This window comes from Theropithecus gelada, chromosome 11 (assembly GCF_003255815.1).
Source record: "Theropithecus gelada isolate Dixy chromosome 11, Tgel_1.0, whole genome shotgun sequence".
NCBI classification, from domain to species: domain Eukaryota; kingdom Metazoa; phylum Chordata; class Mammalia; order Primates; family Cercopithecidae; genus Theropithecus; species Theropithecus gelada.
The window spans coordinates 15,525,361-15,549,508 of record NC_037679.1 but is presented as its reverse complement, the minus strand read 5'-3'; the positions used below and the strand labels follow the sequence as shown (position 1 = coordinate 15,549,508).

Sequence of the window (24,148 nt, the reverse complement as noted above, 5' to 3'; positions counted from 1 at the left end):
GACGTAGGAGCGACGCCCTGCGGGAGGCGGCTGCGTTAGCGGTTTCTTTTCTGATTCTACCCGGTGGTTGATGCTGTTTATTCAGTTTTTCTGCGTAGAGGGACGCTGCTCACATTTGAACTACATAAAACTTTTAGAGATGTAGTGTTGCCAGATGCTTAAAAGTATAGATTTAAAAATTAAACAGTACTGTAATTAGCTTTGATCCCGGCTTCACTGTGAGTTTGGGCAACTCATTCCACTTTTCTGAGCCTTAGTGTTCTCATTTTTAAAATAGAAATTATATACAGACCTTAGTAATAATTAAGTGAGGATAATCTAGGACGGGCGCGGTGGTTCACGCCTGTAATCCCAGCACTTTGGGAGGCCGAGGCAGGCGGATCACGAGGTCAGGAGATCAAGACCATCCTGGCTAACATGGTGAAACCCCGCCTCTACTAAAAGTACAAAAATTAGCCGGGCATGGTGGCGCGCGCCTGTAATCCCAGCTACCCGGGAGGCTGAGGCAGGAGAATCGCTTGAACTAGGAAGTCGGAGGTTGCAGTGAGCCGAGATCCTGCCACTGCACTCCAGCCTGGTGACAGAGCAAGACTCCATCTCAAAAAGAAAATAATAATAATAATCATCATCATCATCATCTAGATATATATTGGCAAATAGCAACCATTGGGTAATTTACAGTTGTTTATAATACTAAATGCATAAATACTGTTAATGTTGGTTTTATATGTTCAAGGCTAGGAACGGATGGTTTAACTCAGCTTTTCTGAACTTAACCAAAAGTAGCAATATTTTGGTTTAGTGTATGAGGTAGGAGATTACGAACAGCCTATATTTAACATTTAGATCTGCATTCCATTTTATTTTGTTTTTTGAGACAGGGTCTCATTCTGTCACCCACGCTGCATACAGCACAGTAAGGCGAACGCAGCTCACTGCAGCCTTCATCTCCCAGGCACAAGCGATATTTCTGCTATAGCCTCCCGTATAGCTGGGACCACAAGTGCATGCACCATGCCTGGTTAACTTTGTAGAAACGAGGGTTTCACTTTGTTGCCCCGGCTGTTCTCGAATTCTTGGGCTCAAGCCATCCTCCCACCTTTGCCTCCCAAAGTGCTGTGATTACAGGTGTTAGCCACCATGCCAGGCCCACATTTTTAAAAATCAATCCACTTCTCAAGGTTCTGCTGGCCAGTGCAATATCAACATACATCCCACCTCCATCCTCCTACCCCTCAAAAAAAGGATTTTAGATATATGTTTTGTAAATTTATATTTTGAGACGTAGTGTCATTCTATCACCCAGGCTGGAGTACAGTGGTTTGATCTTGGCTAACTGCAACCTCCGCCTGTGGGGTTCAAGCAATTCTCCTGTCTCAGCCTCCTGAGTAGCCGGAATTACAGGTGCCTGCCAACCACATCCGGGTAATTTGTTTTTTGTTTTTTGTTTTTTGGTTTTTTTTGAGACTGAGTCTCACTCTGTTGCCCAGGCTGGAGTGCAGTGGTACGACCTTGGCTCACTGTAACCTCTGCCTCCCAGGTACAAGGAATTCTCTTGTCTCAGCCTCCTGAGTACCTGGGACTATAGGCACATGCCACTACATCTGGCTAATTTTTGTATTTTTAGTAGAGACAGGGTTTCACTATATTGGTCAGGCTGGTCTTGAACTCCTGACCTCAGGTGACCCACCCACCTCAGCCTCCCGAAGTGCTGGGATTACAGGTGTGAGCCACTACGCCTGGCCTAATTTTTGTATTTTTAATAGAGACAGAGTTTCACCATGTTGGCCAGTCTGGTCTCAGACTCCTGATCCACCCACCTCAGCCTCCCAAAGTGCTGGGATTACAGATGTGAGCCACCATACCTGGCCTCTGGCCTAGATACTTAAAAGCCTAAATAATTAACCAAAAATTCTTCCTCCTCTCCCAGAGTTCTAACTGCCTCGAATCGTGGACATGGCCCTAGTTCAGGCCACTGTCATCCTTGACCTTAAGCCTTTCTTATTTCTTTTCTTTCTTCTTTTTTTTTTTTTTTTTACTGAGACGGAGTCTCACTCTGTCACCCAGGCTGGAGTGCAGTGGCATAATCTCAGTGCACTGTAACCTCCACTGCCCAGGTTCAAGCGATTCTCCTACCTCAGCCTCCCAGGTAGTTGGGACTACAGGCACCCACCACCATGCCCGGCTAATTTTTGTGTTTTTAGTAGAGACAGAGTTTTGCCATGTTGGCCAGGCTTTTCTCAAACTCCTGACCTCAGATAATCCGCCCGCCTCTGCCTCTCAAAGTTCTGGGATTACAGGCATGAGCTACCACACCCGGCCAAGGCTTTCTCATTTCAATGTAGAAATGTGAGTAGCTTCTAAGCTGATCTGCCAGCTTCTATTTATCTGCTTCTAATTCAATGTTGGCATTACAGTCAGACATGCCACCTCTCTGCTTAAATCCTTTAAGGTGCCTGCCTCAAATTCCCTTGCATGGTCACAAGGCTTTACGTGATATGACTGCTGCCTACCTTCTTTGTTCATTTTCACAAAACATGATTTCTTCAAGGGTTCACAGGGCCATTGCAGTATGATTCACTAGGTGCCATGATTGAAGTCATACAGGATGCAAAGGAAACAAAGGTGAAGCCTCTGATTTAGTATATGGAAAGGTGGGAAGAGACTTCCCAAAAGCCATAGCTATGGCTTGAAAAGCAGAAATGGTTAAGCAAGTGAGGGAATTAACCAACAAGCTGCCTTCAGGCACTTGTTTAACAAAGACACATCCTGCACAGCCCAAAATCCATTAAACCTTGAGTCACCACAGCACATGTCTCTTACAAAGACAAGGTTGGGGGTAGGGTCGCAGATTAACAGTATCTCAAATACAGAACAAAATGGAGTCTCTTATGTCTACTTCTTTCTATATAGACCCAGTAACAGGCTGATCTCTCTCTCTTTTCTCCACAGTCTGTCTCCTCTCACATAACTGATTGTCACTGAATCCCTATCACATTCCCCCTACTCCTACCCAGCCCCCACCATCAACTGCATCAGCCTTCTAACTGGTCTCCATTCTCCCCAGTGCTGCTGAGAGAAACTATATCACCCATTAGACTGTGAATTCTTAAGAAAGGTGATTAAATACTGTGTTCTCTGTGCCCCAGGGCCTTAGTGTTCCCTTTAGCACAGAATATGTGCTCATTAAAGCAAATGAGTATAAAAGTAGAGGGTGGTTGGGCACGGTAGCTTATGCCTGTAATCCCAGCACTTTGGGAGGCTGAGGTGAGAGGATCACTTGAGCCCAGGAGTTCGAGACCAGCCTGGGCAACATAGGGAGACCCTATCTCTACAAAATAAATTTTAGAATTAGCCAGGTGTGGTGGCACACACCTGTAGTCCCAGCTAATTGGGAAGCTGAGGCACGAGGATTGCTTGAGCCCAGGAGGTTGAGGCTACAGTGAACCTGGGCAACAAAGCAAGACCCTGTCTGAATAAAAAAAAAAAAAAGTTTTGTTCCCACATTTTTTGGAGTGCAGTGGCTCATTCTCTCCACCATTTTTTTGTTTTTTCTTTCTTTTGAGACAAAGTCTGGCTCTGTCGCCCAGGCTGGAGTGCAGTGGCATGATCTCAACTCACTGCAACCTCCGCCTCCTGGGTTCAAGCGATTCTTCTGCCTCAGCCTCCCGAGTAGCTGGGACTACAGGCATGCACCATCACGCCTGGCTAATTTTTTGTATTTTTAATACAGACAGGGTTTCACCATTTTGGCCGGGCTGGTCTTAAACCCCTGTCCTCAAGCAATCTGCTGGTCTTGGCCTCCCAAAGTGCTGGGATTACAGAGGTGAACTGCTGTGCGAGCCTCGCCACCAGTTTGGAGTGCAGTGGCCCATTGTCTCCACTAGGAGTCAGCATGGCCCAGACTTTTCAGTCAGCTAAATAACGTGAGAAGAGAGCCGGGATTCCTTTTGAGCCTAGGAACAAAAGTGGGAAGAGATTTCCTTCAGCAAAGTCCTGCTCTGTCAATACTTGGCATTTTGGTAGTAATGAGAAGGTTCCAGGATTGTGTTTCTGTAGGATTTCCCCTTTGGTTCCTGTGAGAGCTGAAGCAATCACTGCACATCCCTCACACTGTCACTTAAGACGCATCCATTACTTTATTCCTTATTCAGGGAATAGCCTTGCTTGTCATCTCTCATATTATTTCACTTTTACAGGCTGACCATTCATTTGATAAACTCACCTTTCTCATTCAGATGATTTACCTGCCTCGTTGCTCATTGTAATTATAAGTCTTTTTTTTTTTTTTTGAAACAGATTCTCACTCTGTCACCCAGACTGGAGTACAGTTCAGCTCACTGCAAACTCCTCCTCCTAGGTTCAAGCAGTTCTCCTGCCTCAGTCATCCAACTAGTTGGGATCACAGATGTGCACCACCACGGCTAATTTTTTGTATTTTTAGTAGAGACGGGGTTTTGCCATGTTGCCCAGGCTGGTGTCGAACTCCTGACCTCCAGTGATCCACCCACCTCAGCCCCCCAAAGTGCTGACCACACCCGGCCTGTAATTCTTAACTTTAATGCAAAATAATTAGAATATGATAGAATTTTACTTAACACAAAACGGGAAAGACATTGAGGCAACAGGAACAGCTTAGACTAACGCACTGGGTTATGAAATTTAGAACAAAGTATTGGAAGGAACCACAAGGAACACAATATTGCCAGAGTCTCATGTTGGGGAGACAAGGAAAGCAGTTGGAAAAGTTGAGGCTGATGATGAAGTGGCCTACATGCCATGAGAAGGAGATTACACTGTCTTTCAGGCATTCAGGAGCTGTTGAAGGGAACACAGAGAAGTTACAAATTACAGGTACCATATAAAGATGAAGCTGGCAGCAATATGGAGAATGAATTGGAAGGAATGAGACTAGAAACAGGGACCAACAGGGTCTGAGACCGCTAGAGTTCTCAGGTGAAATGTGGTGCAGACTCAGTTAACTAAGAAGTGGAATTCTTGGAGCTTTGGTGACATTAGATGGAAGTGAGAGGATGAGGGAAGATGTCAAAGCTGATTCATAAGTTTCTGACTTTCTGAGTTAATAAGTTAATAAGGGAATGCAGAAGGAGACGCATGTTTGGATGAGAAGATAATCAGTGAAGTTTTGGACAGGCTAAATTGAGGTGTCTGTGAGACAACCAGGTGAAATGTTCTATAGATATATGGATATACATCTCAAGGATAAGGTGGATGTAGATGTAGATGAGGTCATCCAAAGAGAGGGTATAGAGTAAGTAGGGAATAAACTGAAGGCATAACCCTAAAAAATACCAATACATGAGATAAATATAAAATGCTTAGAACAGAACCTGACCCATAGTGAGCATTGGTCTGCCTGGCTTGAAGCTGTATCTGACTCCCTCGGAAAAGAAAGGAGGAGGCAAGGGTGGGCTAATCTCTTTATTACTTGATTTCTTGGATTATCCCATTTCTAACTCGTGGGAGCCCTGGCCTGATCCAAGTGCTAATTGGATCCCTTAACTATGGTTGGGAGAAAGATGATGCACTCAGTGCTTGGTGATTGTTCTGGACTTTGCCAGTAGTCAGCAGTCAGCAAAGCATAACCAGAGAAAGAGAGAGAAGGTCGGGGGTGGGGAGGGCCTCAGGAGCTAGCCAAAGGGGCTGCTGGGCTGGTTTGTGCTATGCTGGGGCCTTTGTCCTGCTGAAACTGTCCACACAATGGAGTGGGGTTACATGCTGACCTGGCATTCTGAATATGGGGCTGGGATAGAGATTCTGCATGGTGGAAGCAGAGATGGATAGTCACCTAGTCCCTGAGGACTGCATCTCTATTCATCCACAATGAAATCACTAGAGAGGATATTCAATATATGATGATAATAAATTATGTTTATATGTGATTCACACATCAATTCATTTATACTTTGATTTTTTTTTTTTAAGAGACAGGGTCTGGCTACATTGTCCAGGCTGGATTTAAATTCCTGGCCTCAAGCAATCCTTAACCTCAGGCTCCCAAATAGCGGGGACTACAGGCATGTGCTGCTGCACCTAGCTCATTTATTTTTATTTATTTTATTTTTTTTATTATTTTTATTTTATTTACTTCTTCTTTCTTTCTTTTTTCTTTTTCTTTTTCTTTTTTTTTTTTTTTTGAGATGTAGTCTTGTTATGTCACCCAGGCTGGAGTGCAATGGCATGATCTCAGCTCACTGCAACCTTTGCCTCCCAGGTTCAAGTCATTCTCCTGCCTCAGCCTCCCAAGTAGCTGGCACTACAGGCATATACCACCATGCACAGCTAATTTTTGTATTTTTAGTAGAGACAGGCTTCATCATATTGGCCAGGCTGGTCTCGAACTCCTGACCTCAAGTGATCCACCCGCCTCGGCCTCTCAGAGTGCTAGGATTACAGGCGTGAACCCCTGCGCCTGGCCTTTATTTATTGTTTTGAACAGAGTCTCCCTCTGTTACCAAGGCTGAAGTGCAGTGGTGCCATAAGCTCACTGCAGCCTTGAACTCCTGGCCTCAGGTCATCCTCCTGCCTTGGCCTCCCAAAGTGCTGGGATTACAGGCATGAGTCACCATGACTGGCTAATTTTCCTTTTACATTTTATTTATTTATATTTTCATATATATAATTTGTTTATATATTTACATTTGTTTATATTTTTACAACCTGGCCAGATAGGCAATAAAATACTATTTTGTTTTCTTTTAAAGAAACAGAGTCTCACTCCGTCACCCAGGCTGGAATGCAGTGACACAATCATAGCTCACTGTAGCCTTGAATTCCTGGACTGAAGTGATCCTTCCACCTCAGCCTCCTGAGTAGCTAAGACTATAGGCACGTGCCACCAATCCCTCTAATTTTTGAAAATTTCTTATAGAGACAGGGTCTTGCTATGTTGCCCAAGCTGATCTTGAACTCCTGACAAGGTAATCCTCCTGCCTTGGTCTCCTGAAGTGTTGAGGTTACAGGCATGAGCCACCACACCTGTCCAGCGTAGATTGTTTATGGAACTCAAACCTGATATATTCTTCAGGTCCTGATGATATGGGCTGGCTAGGGAGTAGCTGCAGTAAGATGGTGAGTCAGTCCTGGACATCCTTAGAGGTGACTATGGTAACCACATGGGACCCACTGTGGAGGAACAGAGCAAGAAAAATAGCTCTGCCTGCAGATTTCCTAAGCTATATAGACCCACTTGCAGCCCATTATGGTTGTATAGCACTCTCTGGGACTGAGCAATGGAACCTTCCTTATTGAAGTGGGGAGTAAGCTAGGATCACTGTCACTGTCCTAAAGTTTGAAAGCCTGATCATTAGTAATCAAGAGATAACTCAGTTAAGTGTAGAGATAAAAGAGAATTCAGGGTGATTACTGCTGGAGTCATTAAGATTTATAATAACTTTGTAATTACTCAAATTTGTTATTTTACACATTCTTTCTCCATTTTCTTTCTTTTCTTTTCTTTTTTTTTTTTTTTTGAGACGGAGTCTTGCTCTGTCGCCCAGGCTGGAGTGCAGTGGCGCGATCTCGGCTCACTGCAATCTCCGCCTCCTGGGTTCACACCATTCTCCTGCCTCAGCCTCCCGAGTAGCTGGGACTACAGGCGCCCGCCACCTCGCCCGGCTAGTTTTTTTGTATTTTTTTAGTAGAGACGGGGTTTCACCGTGTTAGCCAGGATGGTCTCGATCTCCTGACCTCGTGATCCACCCGTCTCAGCCTCCCAAAGTGCTGGGATTACAGGCTTGAGCCACCAAGCCCCGCTCTTTCTCCATTTTCATAGTTCCTGTTGGAAAAAACTTCAAAAACATTTGCATACTTACTTAAGGCCAGAAGAAAAGTGGAGAATCTATAGCTAAAAACATTTTGCAACCCCTGAAAAGAACCCCAAATACGAGAATGAAGTAGAATAATAGCTACAGGGGGAACAAGTGAACCAGAAAAAAAGATGAAGATGAATGGGAATGTGTCCTGGCATCAACCAGGAGGGTTACACCCCAGAAATCCCCTTACTCCTAGGCAATTCTCCAAAGTCACCTTCCTTTGCAGATTTCTTTTCTTTTGTTTTTGTTTTTGTTTTGTTTTTTAAGACAGAGTCTCACTTTGTGGTCCAGGCTGGAGAGCAGTAGCACAATTATGGCCCACTGCAGCCTCAACCTCCACAGGCTTAGTGAACCAGGCTGAGGCCTGGTTATTTTGTGTTGTTGTTTTGAGACAGGGTCTCACTCTGTTGCCCAGGCTGGAGTGCAGTGGCACCATCACAGATCCCCGCCTCAGCCTCCCAAGTAACTAGGACTGCAGGTGCATCCCACTTCTGAAGGGAGACACAGCCTTTTTTTGTTTTTTGTTTGTTTTTTGTTTTTGAGATGGAGTCTCGCTTTGTCACCCAGGCTGCAGTGCAGTGGTGCAATCTCGGCTCACTGCAAGCTCCGCCTCCCAGGTTCACACTATATTCCTGCGTCAGCCTCCCAAGTAGCTGGGACTACAGGCGCCCGCCACCACACCTGGCCAATTTTTTGTATTTTTAGTAGAGACAGGGTTTCACCGTGTTGGCCAGGATGGTCTCGATCTCCTGACCTCGTGATCCTTCCTGCCTCGGCCTCCCAAAATGCTGGGATTACAGGCATGAACTATTGTGCCTGGACTGTATTTGTTTTTTGTTGTTGTTTTGTTTAAAAAGGCTAGGCTAAGGCTGAGTGAGGTGCCTCACGCCTGTAATCCCAGCACTTTGTGAGGCCAAGGCAGGCAGATTGCTTGAGCCTAGGAGTTCAAGATAAGCCTGGGCAACACCGCAAAAGCCCATCTCTACAAAAAATACTAACATTAGCTAGGTGTGATGGTGCATGCCTGTAGTCCCAGCGAGGCTTAGGTGGTGGGAGGATTGTTTGAGCCTGGGAGATTGCGCCACTACACTCCAGCTCGGAGTCTCTCCTTTTTTTGAGACAGAGCAAGACCCTGTCTCAAAAAAAAAAAAAAAAAAAAAGTCCAGGTTCTATGGCTCATGCTTGTAATCCCAGCATTTTGGGAGGCTGAGGCGGTAGGATCGGTAGGAGTTTGAGACCAACCTGGGTAACATAGTAACACCTCATCTCTACAAAAAATAAGCTGGGTGCAGTGGCACATGCCTATAGTCCCAGCTACTCAGGAGGCTTAGGTGGGAGGATGGCATGAGCCCAGAAGTTTAAGACTGCAATGAGCTGTGATCGTGCCACTGTACTCCAGCCTGGGCAACACAGTGATACTACGTCTGTAAAAAAAAATAAAAATAAAAGGCTAGGCTAGTAGAAAACAATAACATACTAATTGTATGTATATCTATGCAAAAACTCAAGTAAGCTTTTGAGAGTTCATCTCTAGTTAGGTTTGAAAGAGGCTGGCATTTAGCTAAGTGGGGAGACTGATGTGAAAGGAAATGGGCCGAGGTTTAGTTCTCCATGGAGTTCTTGTCAACGTTTGATGAAGAATAAAGGCAAGAGGATGGTAGCTGCAGATAAGGAAACCTAGCCATTTTATTTGTCGTCTACAAGAGATTGAATTAACTGCCCTTTGCTGTTCTGTCTCTTATTATAAGAGGCTACAGGATTGGTGGTTAGGGATTACCTGTTCCTCTTAATAAAACCCCACTGAGTGGCTTCTGTTTACTTTTTAAATTTTTTAAATTTAAATTTTGTGGGTTTTTTTGGAGACGGAGTCTCACTCTGTCGCCCAGGCTGGAGTGCAGTGGTGTGATCTCAGCTCACCACAGCCTCCACTTCCTGGGTTCAAGTGATTCTCCTGCCTCAGCCTCCCAAGTAACTGGGATGACAGGTGTACACCATGACACCCAGCTAATTTTTTTGTGTATTTTTAGTAGAGATGGGGTTTTGCCATGTTGGCCAGGCTGGTCTCAAATTCCAAACCTCAGATGATCTGCCCACCTCAGCTTCCCAAAGTGCTGGGATTACAGGTGTAAGCCACCACACCCAGCCAAATTTTCAATTTTTTTTTTTTGAGACAGGGCCTGACTGTCGCCAAGGCTGGAATGCAGTGGTGCCATCTCAGTTCACTGCAACCTCTACCCCCAGGCCCAAGTCATCCTCCCACCTCAGCCTCCCCAATAACTGGGACTACAGCTGTGTGCCACTGTGCCCGGCTAATTTTTGTATTTTTTGTACAGGAGGGGTTTCGCCATATTGCCCACGCTGGTCTCTAACTCCTGAGCTCAAGCGATCCTCCTACCTCAGCCTCCTGATATGCTGGGACTACAGGTGTAGGTACCTCCTGTTTTTAAGTGCTTTATTCTGTGCCAGACACTGTACTAGGCTCTTTACCTACATTATCTTATTTGATACAGAGGAAACTGAGACTCAGAAGCTTATGCTACTCTGGCCAGGTGCAACGACTCTGGCTTGTAATCCCAGCACTTTGGGAGGCTGTGGCGGGTGGATCACTTGAGGCCAGGAGTTTGAGATCAGCCTGGTCAACGTGGTGAAACCCTGTCTCTACTAAAAATAACAAAATTAGCCAGTTGTGATGCTGTGCACCTGTAATCCCGGCTACTTGGGAAGCTTGAACCCAGGAGGTGGAGGCTGCAGTGAGCTGAGATGGCACCACTGCACTCCAGAGTGAGACTCTGTCAGAAAGAAAAGAAAGAAGGAAGGAAGGAAAGAAGGAAGGAAGGAAGGAAGGAAGGGGAAGAAAGGAAGGAAGGAAGGAAGGGGAAGAAAGGAAGGAAGGGGAAGAAAGAAAGAAAGAAAGAAAGGAAGGAAGGAAGAGAAAGAAAGGAAAAGAAAGAAAGAAAGAAAAAAGAAAAAGAAAGGAAGGAAGAAAGAAAGAGAAAGAAAGAAAGAAAGAAAGAAAGAAAGAAAGAAAGAAAGAAAGAAAGAAAGAAAGAAAGAAAGAAAGAAAGAAAGAAAGAAAGAAAGAAAGAGCAAGCAAGCAAGCTTATGCTAATCTAATCTATTCAACAAATATTTATTTACTGCCTTCTGTGTGTTAAGCACCAGGTTTGCACTGGTGAAAAATTAGACATGGTCCCTGCCCTCCTGGAACCTATATATAGCAGGGACAACTTGCCCAACTAGAACGTGGTAATTGTTGTCACTGCTGTTTTTAATTAATTTGGGGTACACAGAATATTTTGTTGTTCATAATATCCTCTCCTCATTGGCCTATATATGGCTCCCACTTACTTGTTTTTAATAATGATTAAGCATCATTTCTAACCATACACCCAAAAGAAAAACTAGAACCTTGACAATTACTTTTATTTCATTTTATTTTATTTTTGAGACTGAGTTTCGCTATTGTGGCCCAGCCAGAGTGCAGTGGCATGATCTTGGCTCACTGCAACCTCTACCTCCTGGGTTCAAGCGATTCTCCTGTCTCAGCCTCATAAGTAACTGGGATTACAGGCACTCACCACCATGCCCAACTAATTATTGTATTTTTAGTAGACATGGGGTTTCACCATGTTGGCCAGGCTGGTCTCCAACTCCTGACCTCAGGTGATCCGCCGGTCTCCTCCCAAAGTGCTGGGATTATAGGTGTGAGCCACTGCCCCCAGCCGACAATTACATAAATTTACATGATGTGCTACCCAAGTTTCTCTTGGGTATATAAGTGAGAAGTGGTGTTGCTAAATCAGAAATTATGTAATTTGACCTAGTGTGGTGGCTCACACCTGTAATCCCAGCACTTTGGGAGGCCAAGAGGGGCAGATCACTTGAGGTGAGGAGTTCAAGACCAGCATGGCCAACATGGTGAAACCCCGTTTCTACTAAAAATACAAAAATTAGCTGGGCATGGTGGCAGGCGCCTGTAGTCCCAGCTACTTGGGAGGCTGAGGCATAAAAATTGCAGAGGTTGCAGTGAGCTGATTGCGCCACTGCACTCCAGCCTGGGCAACAAAGTGAGACTGTCTCAAAGAAAAAAAAAAAAAATTATGTAATTTGTTCATCTTTATAAGTAAGTGTTAAACTGTGTCCCAAAGTCATTATCTCAGGTGGGGAATGGTGCCTCATGCCTGTAATCTCAACACTTTGGGAGGCCGAGGTGGCAGGATTACTTGAACCCAGGAGTTTGAGACCAGATTAGGCAACAGAGTGAGACCCCATCTCTACAAAAAAATAAAAAAATTAACTGGGCATGGTGGTACACACCTGTAGTCCCAGCTATTTGGGAGGCTGGGGTAGGAAGATCACTTGAGCCCAGGAGGTTGAAAATGCAATGAGCTGTGATTGCACCACTCCACTCCAGCATGGGTGACAGGGCGAAACCCTGTTTCAAAAAAAAAATTATATCTCAGTTTATACTCCCACCAGCAGTTGTAACTGGTTCTGTAGTTTTGTTTTTTTTTTTTTTTTTTTGAGACGGAGTTTCGCTCTTATTGCCCAGGCTGGAGTGTAATGGCGCGATCTCGGTTCACCACAACCTCTGCCTCCAGGGGGTTCAAGCGATTCTCCTGCCTCAACCTCCCCAGTAGCTGGGATTATAGGTACCCGCCACCATGCCCAGCTAATTTTTCGTATTTTTAGTAAAGACGGGGTTTCACTATGTTGGTCAGGCTGGTCTCGAACTCCTGACCTCAGGTGATCCACCCGCCTTGGCCTCCCAAAGTGCTGAGATTACAGGCGTGAGTCACCACACCCAGCCAGTTCTGTCACTTTTTATCCTCACCTAATTGGACCAGAGTATCTGTGGCCAAAGTCTCTGCTCTTAACACCATGATGTGCTACCCTCTCTCTTTCTCCTGTCCAGGGGAACTTTTCTGGAGGCGGTGTGAACCCTGCATGCTTCCTGAGGCCAGCAGTGGTGACTGGGATCTGGGAGCATTACTGGGAGAGATGCATCGAGGGTCACAGGGCCTGAAGTCAGGAGACTGATGAGACTTCTAGAATATAGGAGATTCCAATGATGTCTGGTGGACTGTTTCTCTTCTACGTGATTGAGAGCTCCAAACCCTTTGGGTGCTCTCTGGCCTGTTCTCAGCAACTCTTCCCGCCAGTGGATAGGTTAGATGGACCCTCTACCTTCACTATAACTCTCTTTCTGTCCATCCCCAAGCTGGGTATTATAAGGAGAAAGCACAGTCCCTGATCTGTGTTCCTTCTCTCTCCCCATAGGTGTACTGGGTGGGACCCATGCTGGGCACCATTCTTGCAGGCCTCACCTCGAATTTCTGTTCTCTGGTGGTTTAAGAGAAAAGTTTGTGGCCAGTATGACTTGCCACTATGTGGAGATGGTAGAACCTATCAGTATGTCCCATTCCACCTTCTCCATCATCACACAACCCCACGCCTAGGTCCCAAGTCCCTCACCAGGCCCGAGCACAACTGAACCTCTTTCCCCAAACTTTCCTTCCCCATATTATCCTTTTCCCTCTCCTTGACCGGCTGTTTCCCCACATCTGATCCCAGCACACCCATACCTTTCCCTAGGGATCAAGGTTTAGGATGTGCTGATCATGGCTGTATTAGAGGACATTAGACCTTCCCATTGCTTCATAGCCATGACTCAGTTTCCTTCCTTTCACTACTTCTTGCTATGACCATGTGAGTTAGGAAAGATGAAATACAAGCTGATTCTAAGGTTTAACTACGAGTCCCTTTCCCATTCCTATCCCTCCAATCCAACCCTCAGGCCATGCGGGGATGAGAGTGTCTTCTCTCTGTTGGTCCCTGTCGTTTAAAAAGCCAGGCCTAGCGTTTGAAAAGGGAGGTACTGTCATGGACTGGGGGTAGGGAACCCGGGCTCAGAGAAAGCCAGACACAGCAGAACTATTTTGTCCCAGAGCTGCAGGGTCCACAGATTCCAGCCCAAACTAGCCAATGGGAGAAAGGCTTCTAATCCCTGGGAACTAAAGAATTCTCTTTAGTTATCCAACTTCCCTGCTGAACCCCACTCCTTACCCCCACCCCCACCCTTACCCCTGGCAGACTCAGAGGAGGCTGAGGCCCCCAGGAGCTCAGCCCCAAATGCCATGAAGTGAGCTCAGCTTGATGGACCTTCCAAAGAGAGCTGAAGAGTATTCTAATGTGGATGTCAATAAGGACTATGAACCCCAATTTTGACACATATAGAAGGGCAGACTCTTCCAGTCCCACTGTCTTCACCCCCACTTCTCATAGTTTCTCCTGCTGTGACCCCAATCCCACCCTCACTGCCATGGCTCTCTTGGCTCATCTCCCAGTTGAGACAGGAGGGAAAATCCAGCATCTTTACCATGTATGGGAGGGGACTTAGCCCTCCACAGCTGTGAAGGGGTTAAGAGGCTGGGCCAGCTACCTCAGTCTGCCCCTCCCAGGGATTAAGAGTCCTCTATAAAGGGGACCATCCACCCAGACAAGGCCACGGGGGTAGCAGGGACCCAGGCACTGTGCCCATCCCCCCTGCCATGTGGGAACTGCGGTCAGCCTCCTTTTGGAGGGCCATATTCGCTGAGTTCTTTGCCACCCTCTTCTATGTCTTCTTCGGGCTGGGGTCCTCACTGCGTTGGGCTCCTGGACCCCTGCATGTTCTGCAGGTGGCTATGGCATTTGGCTTGGCCCTGGCTACACTGGTGCAGTCTGTGGGCCACATCAGTGGAGCCCACGTCAATCCTGCAGTCACTTTTGCTTTCCTTGTGGGCTCCCAGATGTCCCTGCTCCGTGCCTTCTGCTATATGGCAGCCCAGCTCCTGGGAGCTGTGGCTGGGGCTGCTGTGCTGTATAGCGTTACCCCGCCTGCCGTCCGAGGAAACCTAGCACTCAACACGGTAATGGTTGGCTGAGAGGGGATGGGGAACCTGGTGTCCTGACTCTCTGTTACCCTGACTCCCTGACTGGTGCAGGTGATTCAGCTCCCCTGGGGTCTGGGACAATACGTGCATGTGTGAGCATGTGTGTGTCAAAGTGGAGAGGATCGACAGGTGGTTTAGAGCTTTAAGGAAGGCATAGGTCCCTGGACTGATAATTAAGAAACCTGAGTTTGAGTTTCAGCTTTCCTTCCAACTCCTTTCAGGTTGCTGAGGATACTTATTTTACCTTTCAAGGCCTCAGTTTCCTCATCCATGTAAGTGGCTGCAATCTTTTCCATCATGAAGGAGCATTGTTAGGAGATACTAAGATGCAAATACAATGATTATGAAGGGGGTTGTATTATCCTTCCTCTCCAGGAACCTGATGCCATAAGGAGATCCTTGCCGGGGAAGTCTTGAGGAGGTAACACTGTGGCAGCCCTCATGAGCTGCCTCTCTTCTTCTTCCTTTGCGCAGTTGCACCCTGGGGTGAGCGTGGCCCAGGCAACCACAGTGGAGATCTTCCTGACACTCCAGTTCGTGCTCTGCATCTTTGCCACATACGATGAGAGGCGGAATGGCCAACTAGGCTCCGTGGCCCTGGCCGTCGGCTTCTCCCTTGCCCTGGGGCACCTCTTTGGGGTAAGCAGGAAGGAGAGCAGCTTCTCATTCAAGGATTCTGGGGCCCCTAAACCTTTCCCAACTTTTAAGGGTTCTTCCTGTCTACTTCACTGTCAAACATGAACATTATCCATTGCACTCTGTACTGGCACAAAGGAATCAACTCTGCCCTATCCCTCTCTTGGGACTGCTATTCTAGTCCTTCTTGACCCCAAGGTAGAAATGCATGCATCATGGCTAGACATGGGCTTTGCCTATGGATCCATAGTCTGTTCCCAGATAGGGCATCAGTTGCCCTCACCCCATTGTGGGAACTCCTGGAGAGTCATGCAGGCTGTCTCTCTCCACTTGCTGCTGGTTGGAGACAAGACGCCATCTCTCAGGGGCAATGTGGGTTGTGGGGAGAGAAGCTGAGGTAGAGTAGGGGGGTGCCTGAGTTACAACTGTCTCTTTTGCAGATGTATTATACTGGTGCAGGCATGAATCCTGCCCGCTCCTTTGCTCCTGCCATTCTCACTGGGAACTTCACCAACCATTGGGTGAGTGAAGGGAGAGGGGCAAGATCCTGGAGCCCTTCTGGATGGTTGTGGACTGCAGGTTCCAGGCTGGATTCCTGCTTTCCTTCTGCATGTACCAGCACTCAGCTAAGGGGGCTGTCAGAGAGTTTGGCATGCCTGTGTGAGCAGGATTCATGATTTTGCTAGAAGGAGAGGCTCTCGCTCATATTGTTCCTTCTCTGGTTAGTCAGGGAGCATGCACTGAGTATTCACTGGTTGCTGAACCAGGGGGTATGAAGAGAGACAACTAAATACGAGCACAATAAATTCTGCTCTCAGAGATCAGGATGTGTTGTGAGCACAAATGGGCCTCAGCTCCATCCCAGTTCTAATACATTATTGGCTTTGTGTGTGACCATGGGCAAATAATCACTCTGTGCTTCAGTTTCTTTTACTATAAAATGGGACATTACGAGAAATGTGTGAAAGTTATATGTGAGAAACATTTAGCACAGAATCTGGTATAAAGTAAGTACTCAATAAATATTGGTTATGTTCATGTTGTGCAAGCCAAACATATGGAAATAATTTAAAAATTTTTCAAAGCTGTACACCCAATTTCATAACAGCATTATTCACAATAGCTAAGAGGTAGAAGCAACCCAAGTGTTCCTCAGTGGATGAATGGATAAACAAAATGTGGTATATACAGAAATTGAATATTAGCTGTAAAAAGGAAGGAAATGGTGACACATACTACAACATGGATGATCTTGAGGCCATTATGCTAAGTGAATAAGCCAGTCACAAAAAGACAAATACTGTATGATTACATTTATATGGGGTATTTAAAGTACTCAAATTCACAGATGCGAAGTAGAAGGATAGTTACCAGGGGCTGATGGGGGTGGGGTGGAATAGGCAGTTGTTTAATGGGTATGGAGTTACAGTTTTGCAAGATGAAAAAGTTCTAGATATAGGTTGCATAACAATGTGAATATACTTAACACTACTAAACTGTATACTTAAAAACATATATATATATATATATATATATATTTTGAGACAGAGTCTCGCTCTGTCACCCAGGCTGGAGTGCAGTGGTGCTTGATCTCACGATTTCGGCTCACTGCAACCTCCGCCTCCTGGGTTCAAGCAATTCTCCTGCCTCCGCCTCCCGATCAGCTGGGATTTCAGGTGCCCGCCACCACGCCCAGCTAATTTTTGTATTTTTAGTAGAGACGGGGTTTCTCCATGTTGGTCAGGCTGTTCTCAAACGCCTGACCTGTGATCCGCCTGCCTTGGCCTCCCAAAGTGCTGGAATTACAGGAGTAAGCCACTGTGCCTGTCCAAAAATTTTTTTTTTTTTTTTACGAAGTCTGTCGCCCAGGCTGGAGTGCAGTGGCGTAATCTCGGCTCACTGCAAGCTCCGCCTCCCAGGTTCATGCCATTCTCCTGCCTCAGCCTCCTGTGTAGCTGGGTTTACAGGTGCCCACCACCACGCCTGGCTAATTTTTTGTGTTTTTTAGTAGAGACGGGGTTTCACCGTGTTAGCCAGGATGATTGCAATCTCCTGACCTCATGATCTGCCCGCCTCGGCCTCCCAAAGCGCTGGGATTACAGGCGTGAGCCACCGTGCCTGGCCCCAGAAATATTTAATATGGTAAATTTTATATGTATTTCACACAATTTATAAAAAATTTTTGAAAGCAACATACAAACTAGTGCAAATTGATAACAACAAATAGAATATACACATGCTAAGGTGTGGGATACAGGAGTAATTTGATGAATCAGAAAATAAACGGTGAGGTTATTGTATATATCAAGTGCACAATATCTTGTTTTCCACTAATGCGGTTGGAAAAAGAGCAGCCTTGCTGCTCTGTCCCCTCCCCAAGCCTGAGTATTCCTTTTCTCTTCCTACAGGTGTACTGGGTGGGCCCAATCATTGGAGGGGGTCTGGGCAGCCTCCTCTACGACTTCCTTCTCTTCCCCCGGCTCAAGAGTATTTCTGAGAGACTGTCTGTCCTCAGGGGTGTCAAACCCGAAGACTCCAATGGACAACCAGAAGTCACAGGGGAACCTGTTGAACTGAACACCCAGGCCCTGTAGAAGCTCCAGCTGAATAGAGGGAGTAGAAAGCTTCTGAGTTTACTGGGAAGGGTTGAGTCAGCCCCTAGATGAAGAAAGAGACTGTGGGGAGGGGCATGTACTTCTTTATTTTTTAACTTATGTATGTGTTTTGTTTTTTTTTTTTCCTTTTGCTGTGTGAAATCTTTCAAGTTGCATTCATGAGCTGGTTGGTGCGAGCTTCCCTTCCTCCCCATCCCACCTCTCTTCGCCGTGTGTGCTGATTGTGCATATGAATGTGAGTGATTGTGGCTGTGTCTGAGTTTTGGGGCAATGAGAGCTAAGGAAGCAAAAACAGGTGCCATCCTATACCTCCCTTCCTTGACCCAGTATGGTGAGTACAGGGTAACCAACACCTTAAGTTTCTGGCCTTTACCCTGTTGCCAGTCAAGTGTGTGGCTCTTGATTTCTGAAGGAACAGAGAAGCAGGGAGTTACTCCTTACACGAGGCAGATGGAGAGAAGTGGAGGAGACAAGGCATTCCAAGGGTTAGGAGAAGGGACTCAAGGGAGGTGGGTGGTGAAAATGGAGATATTAGCCCCAGATCAGGATGCAGGTGTACCAAAGAATTGGGGGAAAGTTAATGGGAACATATAGCCTACTTATCTCAGGGATGCTTGCCCCAGGGACTTGGGTGGGGAAGTAGCTCTGAGAAAAGTGAACACTAGGATTTGAGCTGTTCTGTAAAGCCACGTAAACCTGTCTACATCCACTGACTGGTTGTGTTCATTCTGGCATAATGGATCTCTTCAGAGGTCCTGGGCCAAGGAGCTTCCAACCTAAATAGGGCTTGGGCAAGCCTAGAATCTAGAAAAATTAAGCAGCTTAACTGGTCAGCCTGACATCCACTGGTGTGACTGCCTGGCAGATGGTATTTAAGCCCTAAGGCCAACACAGGAAATCTGATTCCTGGAGCAAATAAATGCAGGGGTGGTAGTAGGGGGCATGAGGAGAGAGGCTTTGACTCTATTTTAATTTATTTAAAGCAAATCAAAACACTCCTCAAATGGCATCTTTCTGCTTTTATCACTAGTTCAGTGTTTCTTTTGTTTTGTTTTGTGTCTGTGTATTTTTCTCTGTCATCTGTCCTTTCATCTTGAAGGAAATCTATTCTAACTCCCTCATACCCCAGAAATTGATTCCTTCTATTCAAATGCTTAATAATTCAGGAGATTATTATTCGTTTGAGCCCTATCTTCTTCTTCTTCTTTTTTTTTTTTTTTTTTAAGAGATGGGGGTCTTACTATGTTGACCAGGTTGGAATGCAATGGATATTCACAGGCACGACCATTGCACACTACAGCCTAGAAATCCTGGGCTCAAGCGATCTTCCTGCTTCAGCTTCCCCAGTAGCTGGGATTACAGGGGGCCAGAGCAGAGCCCTATTATCTTTTCTTGTTGGCAAGATCATCTCAGGAGAGGCCAGAAAAGACCCTCAACTGATCAATGAATATTTATGGTTGCTTTCTTCCTTTTATGAGCCTCTTATATACTTTGAAAGCTTTAAACTTATACCTATAATACAACAGACATCCCCCACCCCAGAAGACCATTCCTCCCTTTACCTCAGCTCTTTACTTCCTCCCAAATAAAACCTAACTTTTCTAACTAACTATTTAAGACTTGGAATAGTCCGCTTGACTAGAAGAAGGGGAAGAATGTTTGTAAATTCACCTCTAATCGGACTTTGATTCTACTATAATTCAGCAGAAAATTCATAGCGCTGTGATTTTTAGATCGACCTCACATAAAACAGTCCCTGCACACGCTTCCCTTTTCCTTCCTTCTTCACGAATCTCCGCCCCAGTTCGCTCGGAGTCACGTGGACCAGCCTGGCTAGCCCCGCCTCGCTCTCCGCGCAGGCAGGGACCACTCCAGACGAGCGTGGTGGCGGAAAGGCTGCAGCCCCGCGCCTGAGGGCCGCTGGCTCCTCCGGGCTTCTGAGGACCCGCAGGGAGCGGGTGAGTGAGTGTGTGGCGAGAAGGCGCTAAGCGGACACGGGGATCCTTTCGAAGCTATGGGGGCATTCTCAGGAGGCGCTGAGTCCCTTTTCCCGCCACCCGGTTTAGAGCCGGGGGGCGGGGCTCGTGCTGGAGGCGCGCACGCGCAGTTCTGTACTCTGCTCCTTAGTCTCCGGCGCTGCGTTCCCAGGTCGCCCAGGCGGCTGACTTATCCCTGGGCTGCTCCGCACAGCTTGGGCCTCCCGCGGGATGGGGTTGTGATGGGAAGGGGCTTGGAACTCCTGAAGTAGAACAGAAGGTGCCTGGGGGAGTTCCACTTCGGAGCTCCGCATCTTGTTGAGAGCTGAAAAAAACCAGTGTGTGGCCTGACGGTCAGCAGGGGTCGCAATTTACAGGCCGCTTGACTGACTTCCTGAGTTTTATGGAATGGATTTCTCACTCCCTTCCCTCAGTTGCCTAATGTTTGGGTCTGTCAGCTGGACCTCAGCCGCTAATGAAGCTTTTTTCCCTTTAGCCTCTCAATTCTTTGCCTTTCGTGCTTCAACTAGTACTTTCAAATTTTTTATTTTTTTATTTTTTTTTTGAGACGGAGTCTCGCTCTGTCGCCCAGGCTGGAGTGCAGTGGCGCCATCTCGGCTCGCTGCAACCTCCGCCTCCCGAGTTCAAGCGATTCTCTTGCCTCAGATTCTTGAGTAGCTGGGATTACAGGCGCGCGCCACCATGGCCGGCTAATTTCTGTATTTTTTTTTTTTTTTTTTTTTTTAGTAGAGACGGGGGTTTCACCATATTGGTCAGAATGGTCTCAAACTCGACCTCGTGATCCGCCCGCCTCGGCTTCCCAAAGTGCTAGGATTACAGGCGTGAACCACAGCGCCTGGCCTGTTTTTTTTTTGTTTTGTTTTGTTTTTTTGTTTTGAGATGGAGTCTCGCTCTGTCGCCCAGGCTGGAGTGCAATGGCCTGATGTTGGCTCATTGCAACCTCTGCCTCCCAGGTTCAAGCGATTCTCCTGCCTCAGCCTCCCAAGTAGCTGGGATTACAGGTGCCTGCCACCACACCCGGCTAATTTTTGTATTTTTAGTAGAGATGGGGTTTCACCTTATTGGCCAGGCTGGTCTTGAACTCCTGACCTCAAGTGATCCACCCGCCTTGGCCTCCCACAGTGCTGGGATTACAGGTGTGAGTCACCGCGCGTGGCCCCATTAGTACTTTGTACAGAGTAAAGGTAGATCATTTCATGTTAAATTTAAAACTCCTTTTTGGCCATCCACAGTTAACCTTAAATCCGTAGGTGGGTGTCTGTGGCCTCACACAGTCTGGCCTTGACCCTCTCAATCTCATTTTGTAAAGTTCTTATGCACCTGACTCCTGGCCACATGGAAAGATTGTGGCTGCCCTCTTTCATGTCTTAGAACTTACGTTCCTGCTGTTCCTTCTGCTTGGAAGTTCTTGACACTGCTCTGCCAAGTGAACTTCTCTTTGAAGACTGAACTTAATTGTCCCTCTGAAAATCAATTTATCCAGCCTTCTAGGCCAATACACACAATAAAAAGATCAATAAGAGATCAATAAAAGGTTACTGAGCTCCTAACATGTACCATGCACTGTGCTTAGCGCCAGGCTTACGGAGATGAGTAGGACGGAGAGTTCCCTTCCCTTCAGGAACTCAGGTCGTAAGGAAAACACACGTAATTGAGTCTTCTGCAGTTACAGTGAAAGGGTCATAAAGAAGCCCTTCCCTGCTTCCTTTCTCTCACTGCACTCCCACCATCTTACATCCTGATGCCTTCAGATCTTTAGCTCCAAACTCTTCTCCCTCATCTTCCAGACTTGTCTGTTTCAGTTCAGTTTAGTAAAGTATTTATTGAGCACCTACATTGTGCTGGGTAATAATTCCTGATGTGAAAGAGTTTACGTTTTAGTGCAGTTAACATAGGATAGTTAGAATCACCTGGGGAACATTCTCAAAACACTTGCCTAAGCCCCACCTGTGGAAATTCTGATCCTGTAACAAGGATCTGAAAATTCAAAAGTGAATAAGAATTCCTATCTCTACTAAAAAAAAAAAAATACAAAAATTAGCTGGGTGTGGTGGCATGTGTCTGTAATCCCAGCTACTTGGGAGGCTGAGGCAGGAGAATCACTTGAACCTGGGAGGCGGAGGTTACAGTGAGCCAAGATCGCACAATTGCATTCAAGCCTGGGTGACAGAGTGAGACTTTGTCTCCAAAAAAAAAAAAAAAAAAAAAAAAAAGAATTTCTGTCCTCAGGGAATCTAAGGCTAAGGGAAGGAGTTAGACTTTTAATTTAACTATTGTATACAACATGAATTGTAAGTACCATGTTGGAAGTCTGAATATGGCACACAGTAAACAACAAGGAAAAGGAAAAGGAGGTCACTTCTATATGGAGAAGTCAGGAGGAAGTCCCTTTTGGGCATAGCCTTTTTTTTTTTTTTTTGGGGACCGAGTTTTGCTCTTGTTGCCCAGGCCGGAGAGCAATGGTGCAGTCTCCCAGGTTCAAGCGATTCTCCTGGCTCAGCCTCCCAAGTAGCTGGAATTACAGGCACCCGCCACCACACCTGGCTAATTTTTGTATTTTTAGTAGAAACAGGGTTTCACCATGTTGGGCCAGGCTGGTCTTGAAGTCCGGACCTCAGGCGATCCACCCGCCTTGGCTACCTAAAATGCTGGGATTGCAGGCGTGAGCCACTGCACCTGGCCTGGACAGTCTTCAGAGCTAAGTTGATACTTGGATGGGAAGCCATTCTGGATAGAGTAGTAGCTTGAGAGAGAAGCTTGAGAGGTAAACAGGAGAGAGATTCATGAAAGACTTTGTATTGTAGGCAATGGGGGTCACTGAAACTTTAGGTTTTTATAGTAATGCATGCTAATAGTAAATAATTCAAATAGTATCAAAGTGAAAGACAAATATTTCTCCTATCCTAGATCCCCCAGTTCTCAGAGACAATCACTATGAAGTTTCTTATGTATCCATTGAAGTGTTTTAAGCAGGATTGTTATATGCCTAAACTGGGTAACCATATTGAGGCTAGATAGAACAAGACTGGAGGCAGCTGGGTTCATGCCTGTGATCCCAGCACTTTGGGAGCCTAGGTGGGTGGATCGCTTGAGCCCAGGAGTTAAAGACCAGCCTGGGCAACATGGCAAAACCTTGTCCCTACAAAAAATACAAAAATTAGCAGGGTGTGATGACATACCCTATAGTCCCAGCTATTTGGGAGACGGAGGTGGGAAAGTTGCTTGAGCCTGGGAGGTCGAGGCTACTGGGAGCTGTGATTGCAACACTGCGCTCCAGTCTGGGTGACAAAGCGAGACCCTCTGTCAAAAAAGAAAAAAAGCCTGAAGGCAGAGAAAGAGGATAGGAAGAGGTTGAGTAACCTAAGCAAGAGCTACTCAGGAACTGAACTAAGGCAGTAGCAATTGGGATAAAAGGATAGACAGCAACTGATAGAAAAACTTAAGAAAGTTAAGTGAGATGGAGCTAAGGTTACTCCTAGGTTTCTTTTTTTTTTTTTTTTTTTTGAGACGGCGTTTCGCTCTTTCGCTCTTGTTGCCCAAGCTAGAGTGCAATGGCGCGATCTCAGCTCACTGCAACCTCGGCCTCCCGGGTTCAAGTGAGTCTCCTGCCTCAGCCTCCTGAGTAGCTGGGATTACAGGCATGCACCACTACACCTGGCTAATTTTGTATTTTTAGTAGAGACAGGGTTTCTCCATGTTGGTCAGGCTAGTCTTGAACTCCTGACCTCAGGTGATCCGCCCTCCTCGGCCTCCCAAAGTGCTGGGATTACAGGCATGAGCCACCGTGCCCAGCCTTTTTTTTTTTTTTTTTTTGAGATGGAGTTTCTATCTTGTTGCCCAGGCTGGAGTGCAATAGTGCGATCTCAGCTCACCACAACCTCTGTCTCCTGGGTTCAAGCGATTCTCCTGCCTCAGCCTCCCAAGTAGCTGGGATTATAGGCATGCGCCACCACACCCAGCTAATTTTGTATTTTTAGGAGAGATGGGGTTTCTCCATGTTGGTCAGGCTGGTCTCAAACTCCCAACCTCAGGTGATCCACCCACCTCAGCCTCCGAAAGTGCTGGGATTACAGGCGTGAGCCAGTGCGCCTGGCCTTAGGTTTCTTTTAATAAGGTGAAACTCTTAGCCT

General features: G+C 46.4%; 2 protein-coding genes across 2 annotated transcripts in view; both read left to right on the top strand.

Annotated features, from left to right (window-relative positions):
* The first annotated feature begins 14,354 nt into the window (after positions 1-14,354).
* On the top strand, positions 14,355-19,787 carry MIP (major intrinsic protein of lens fiber). The gene is made up of 4 exons (XM_025402774.1): positions 14,355-14,746; positions 15,245-15,409; positions 15,847-15,927; positions 17,815-19,787. Exons 1-4 carry the CDS (start codon positions 14,387-14,389, stop codon positions 17,998-18,000), a joined length of 792 nt encoding a protein of 263 aa, XP_025258559.1. The 5' UTR covers positions 14,355-14,386; the 3' UTR covers positions 18,001-19,787.
* Positions 19,788-19,823: 36 nt separating this feature from the next.
* TIMELESS (timeless circadian regulator) overlaps positions 19,824-24,148 on the top strand; it is a 34,412-nt gene continuing 30,087 nt past the window's right edge. The window contains exon 1 of the mRNA XM_025401440.1: positions 19,824-19,979. The gene's annotated coding sequence lies outside the window, so the exon portion shown is untranslated. The remainder of the gene's footprint in view (positions 19,980-24,148) is intronic.

What these genes read in the sequence shown, in the direction of transcription:
- MIP (XM_025402774.1), top strand. Translation starts at nt 14,387, where the DNA reads ATGTGGGAACTGCGGTCAGCCTCCTTTTGGAGGGCCATATTCGCTGAG. An exon ending in GAAACCTAGCACTCAACACG is followed by an intron (nt 14,747 to 15,244) that starts GTAATGGTTGGC and finishes TCCTTTGCGCAG; the next exon opens with TTGCACCCTGGGGTGAGCGT. An exon ending in CCCTGGGGCACCTCTTTGGG is followed by an intron (nt 15,410 to 15,846) that starts GTAAGCAGGAAG and finishes TCTCTTTTGCAG; the next exon opens with ATGTATTATACTGGTGCAGG.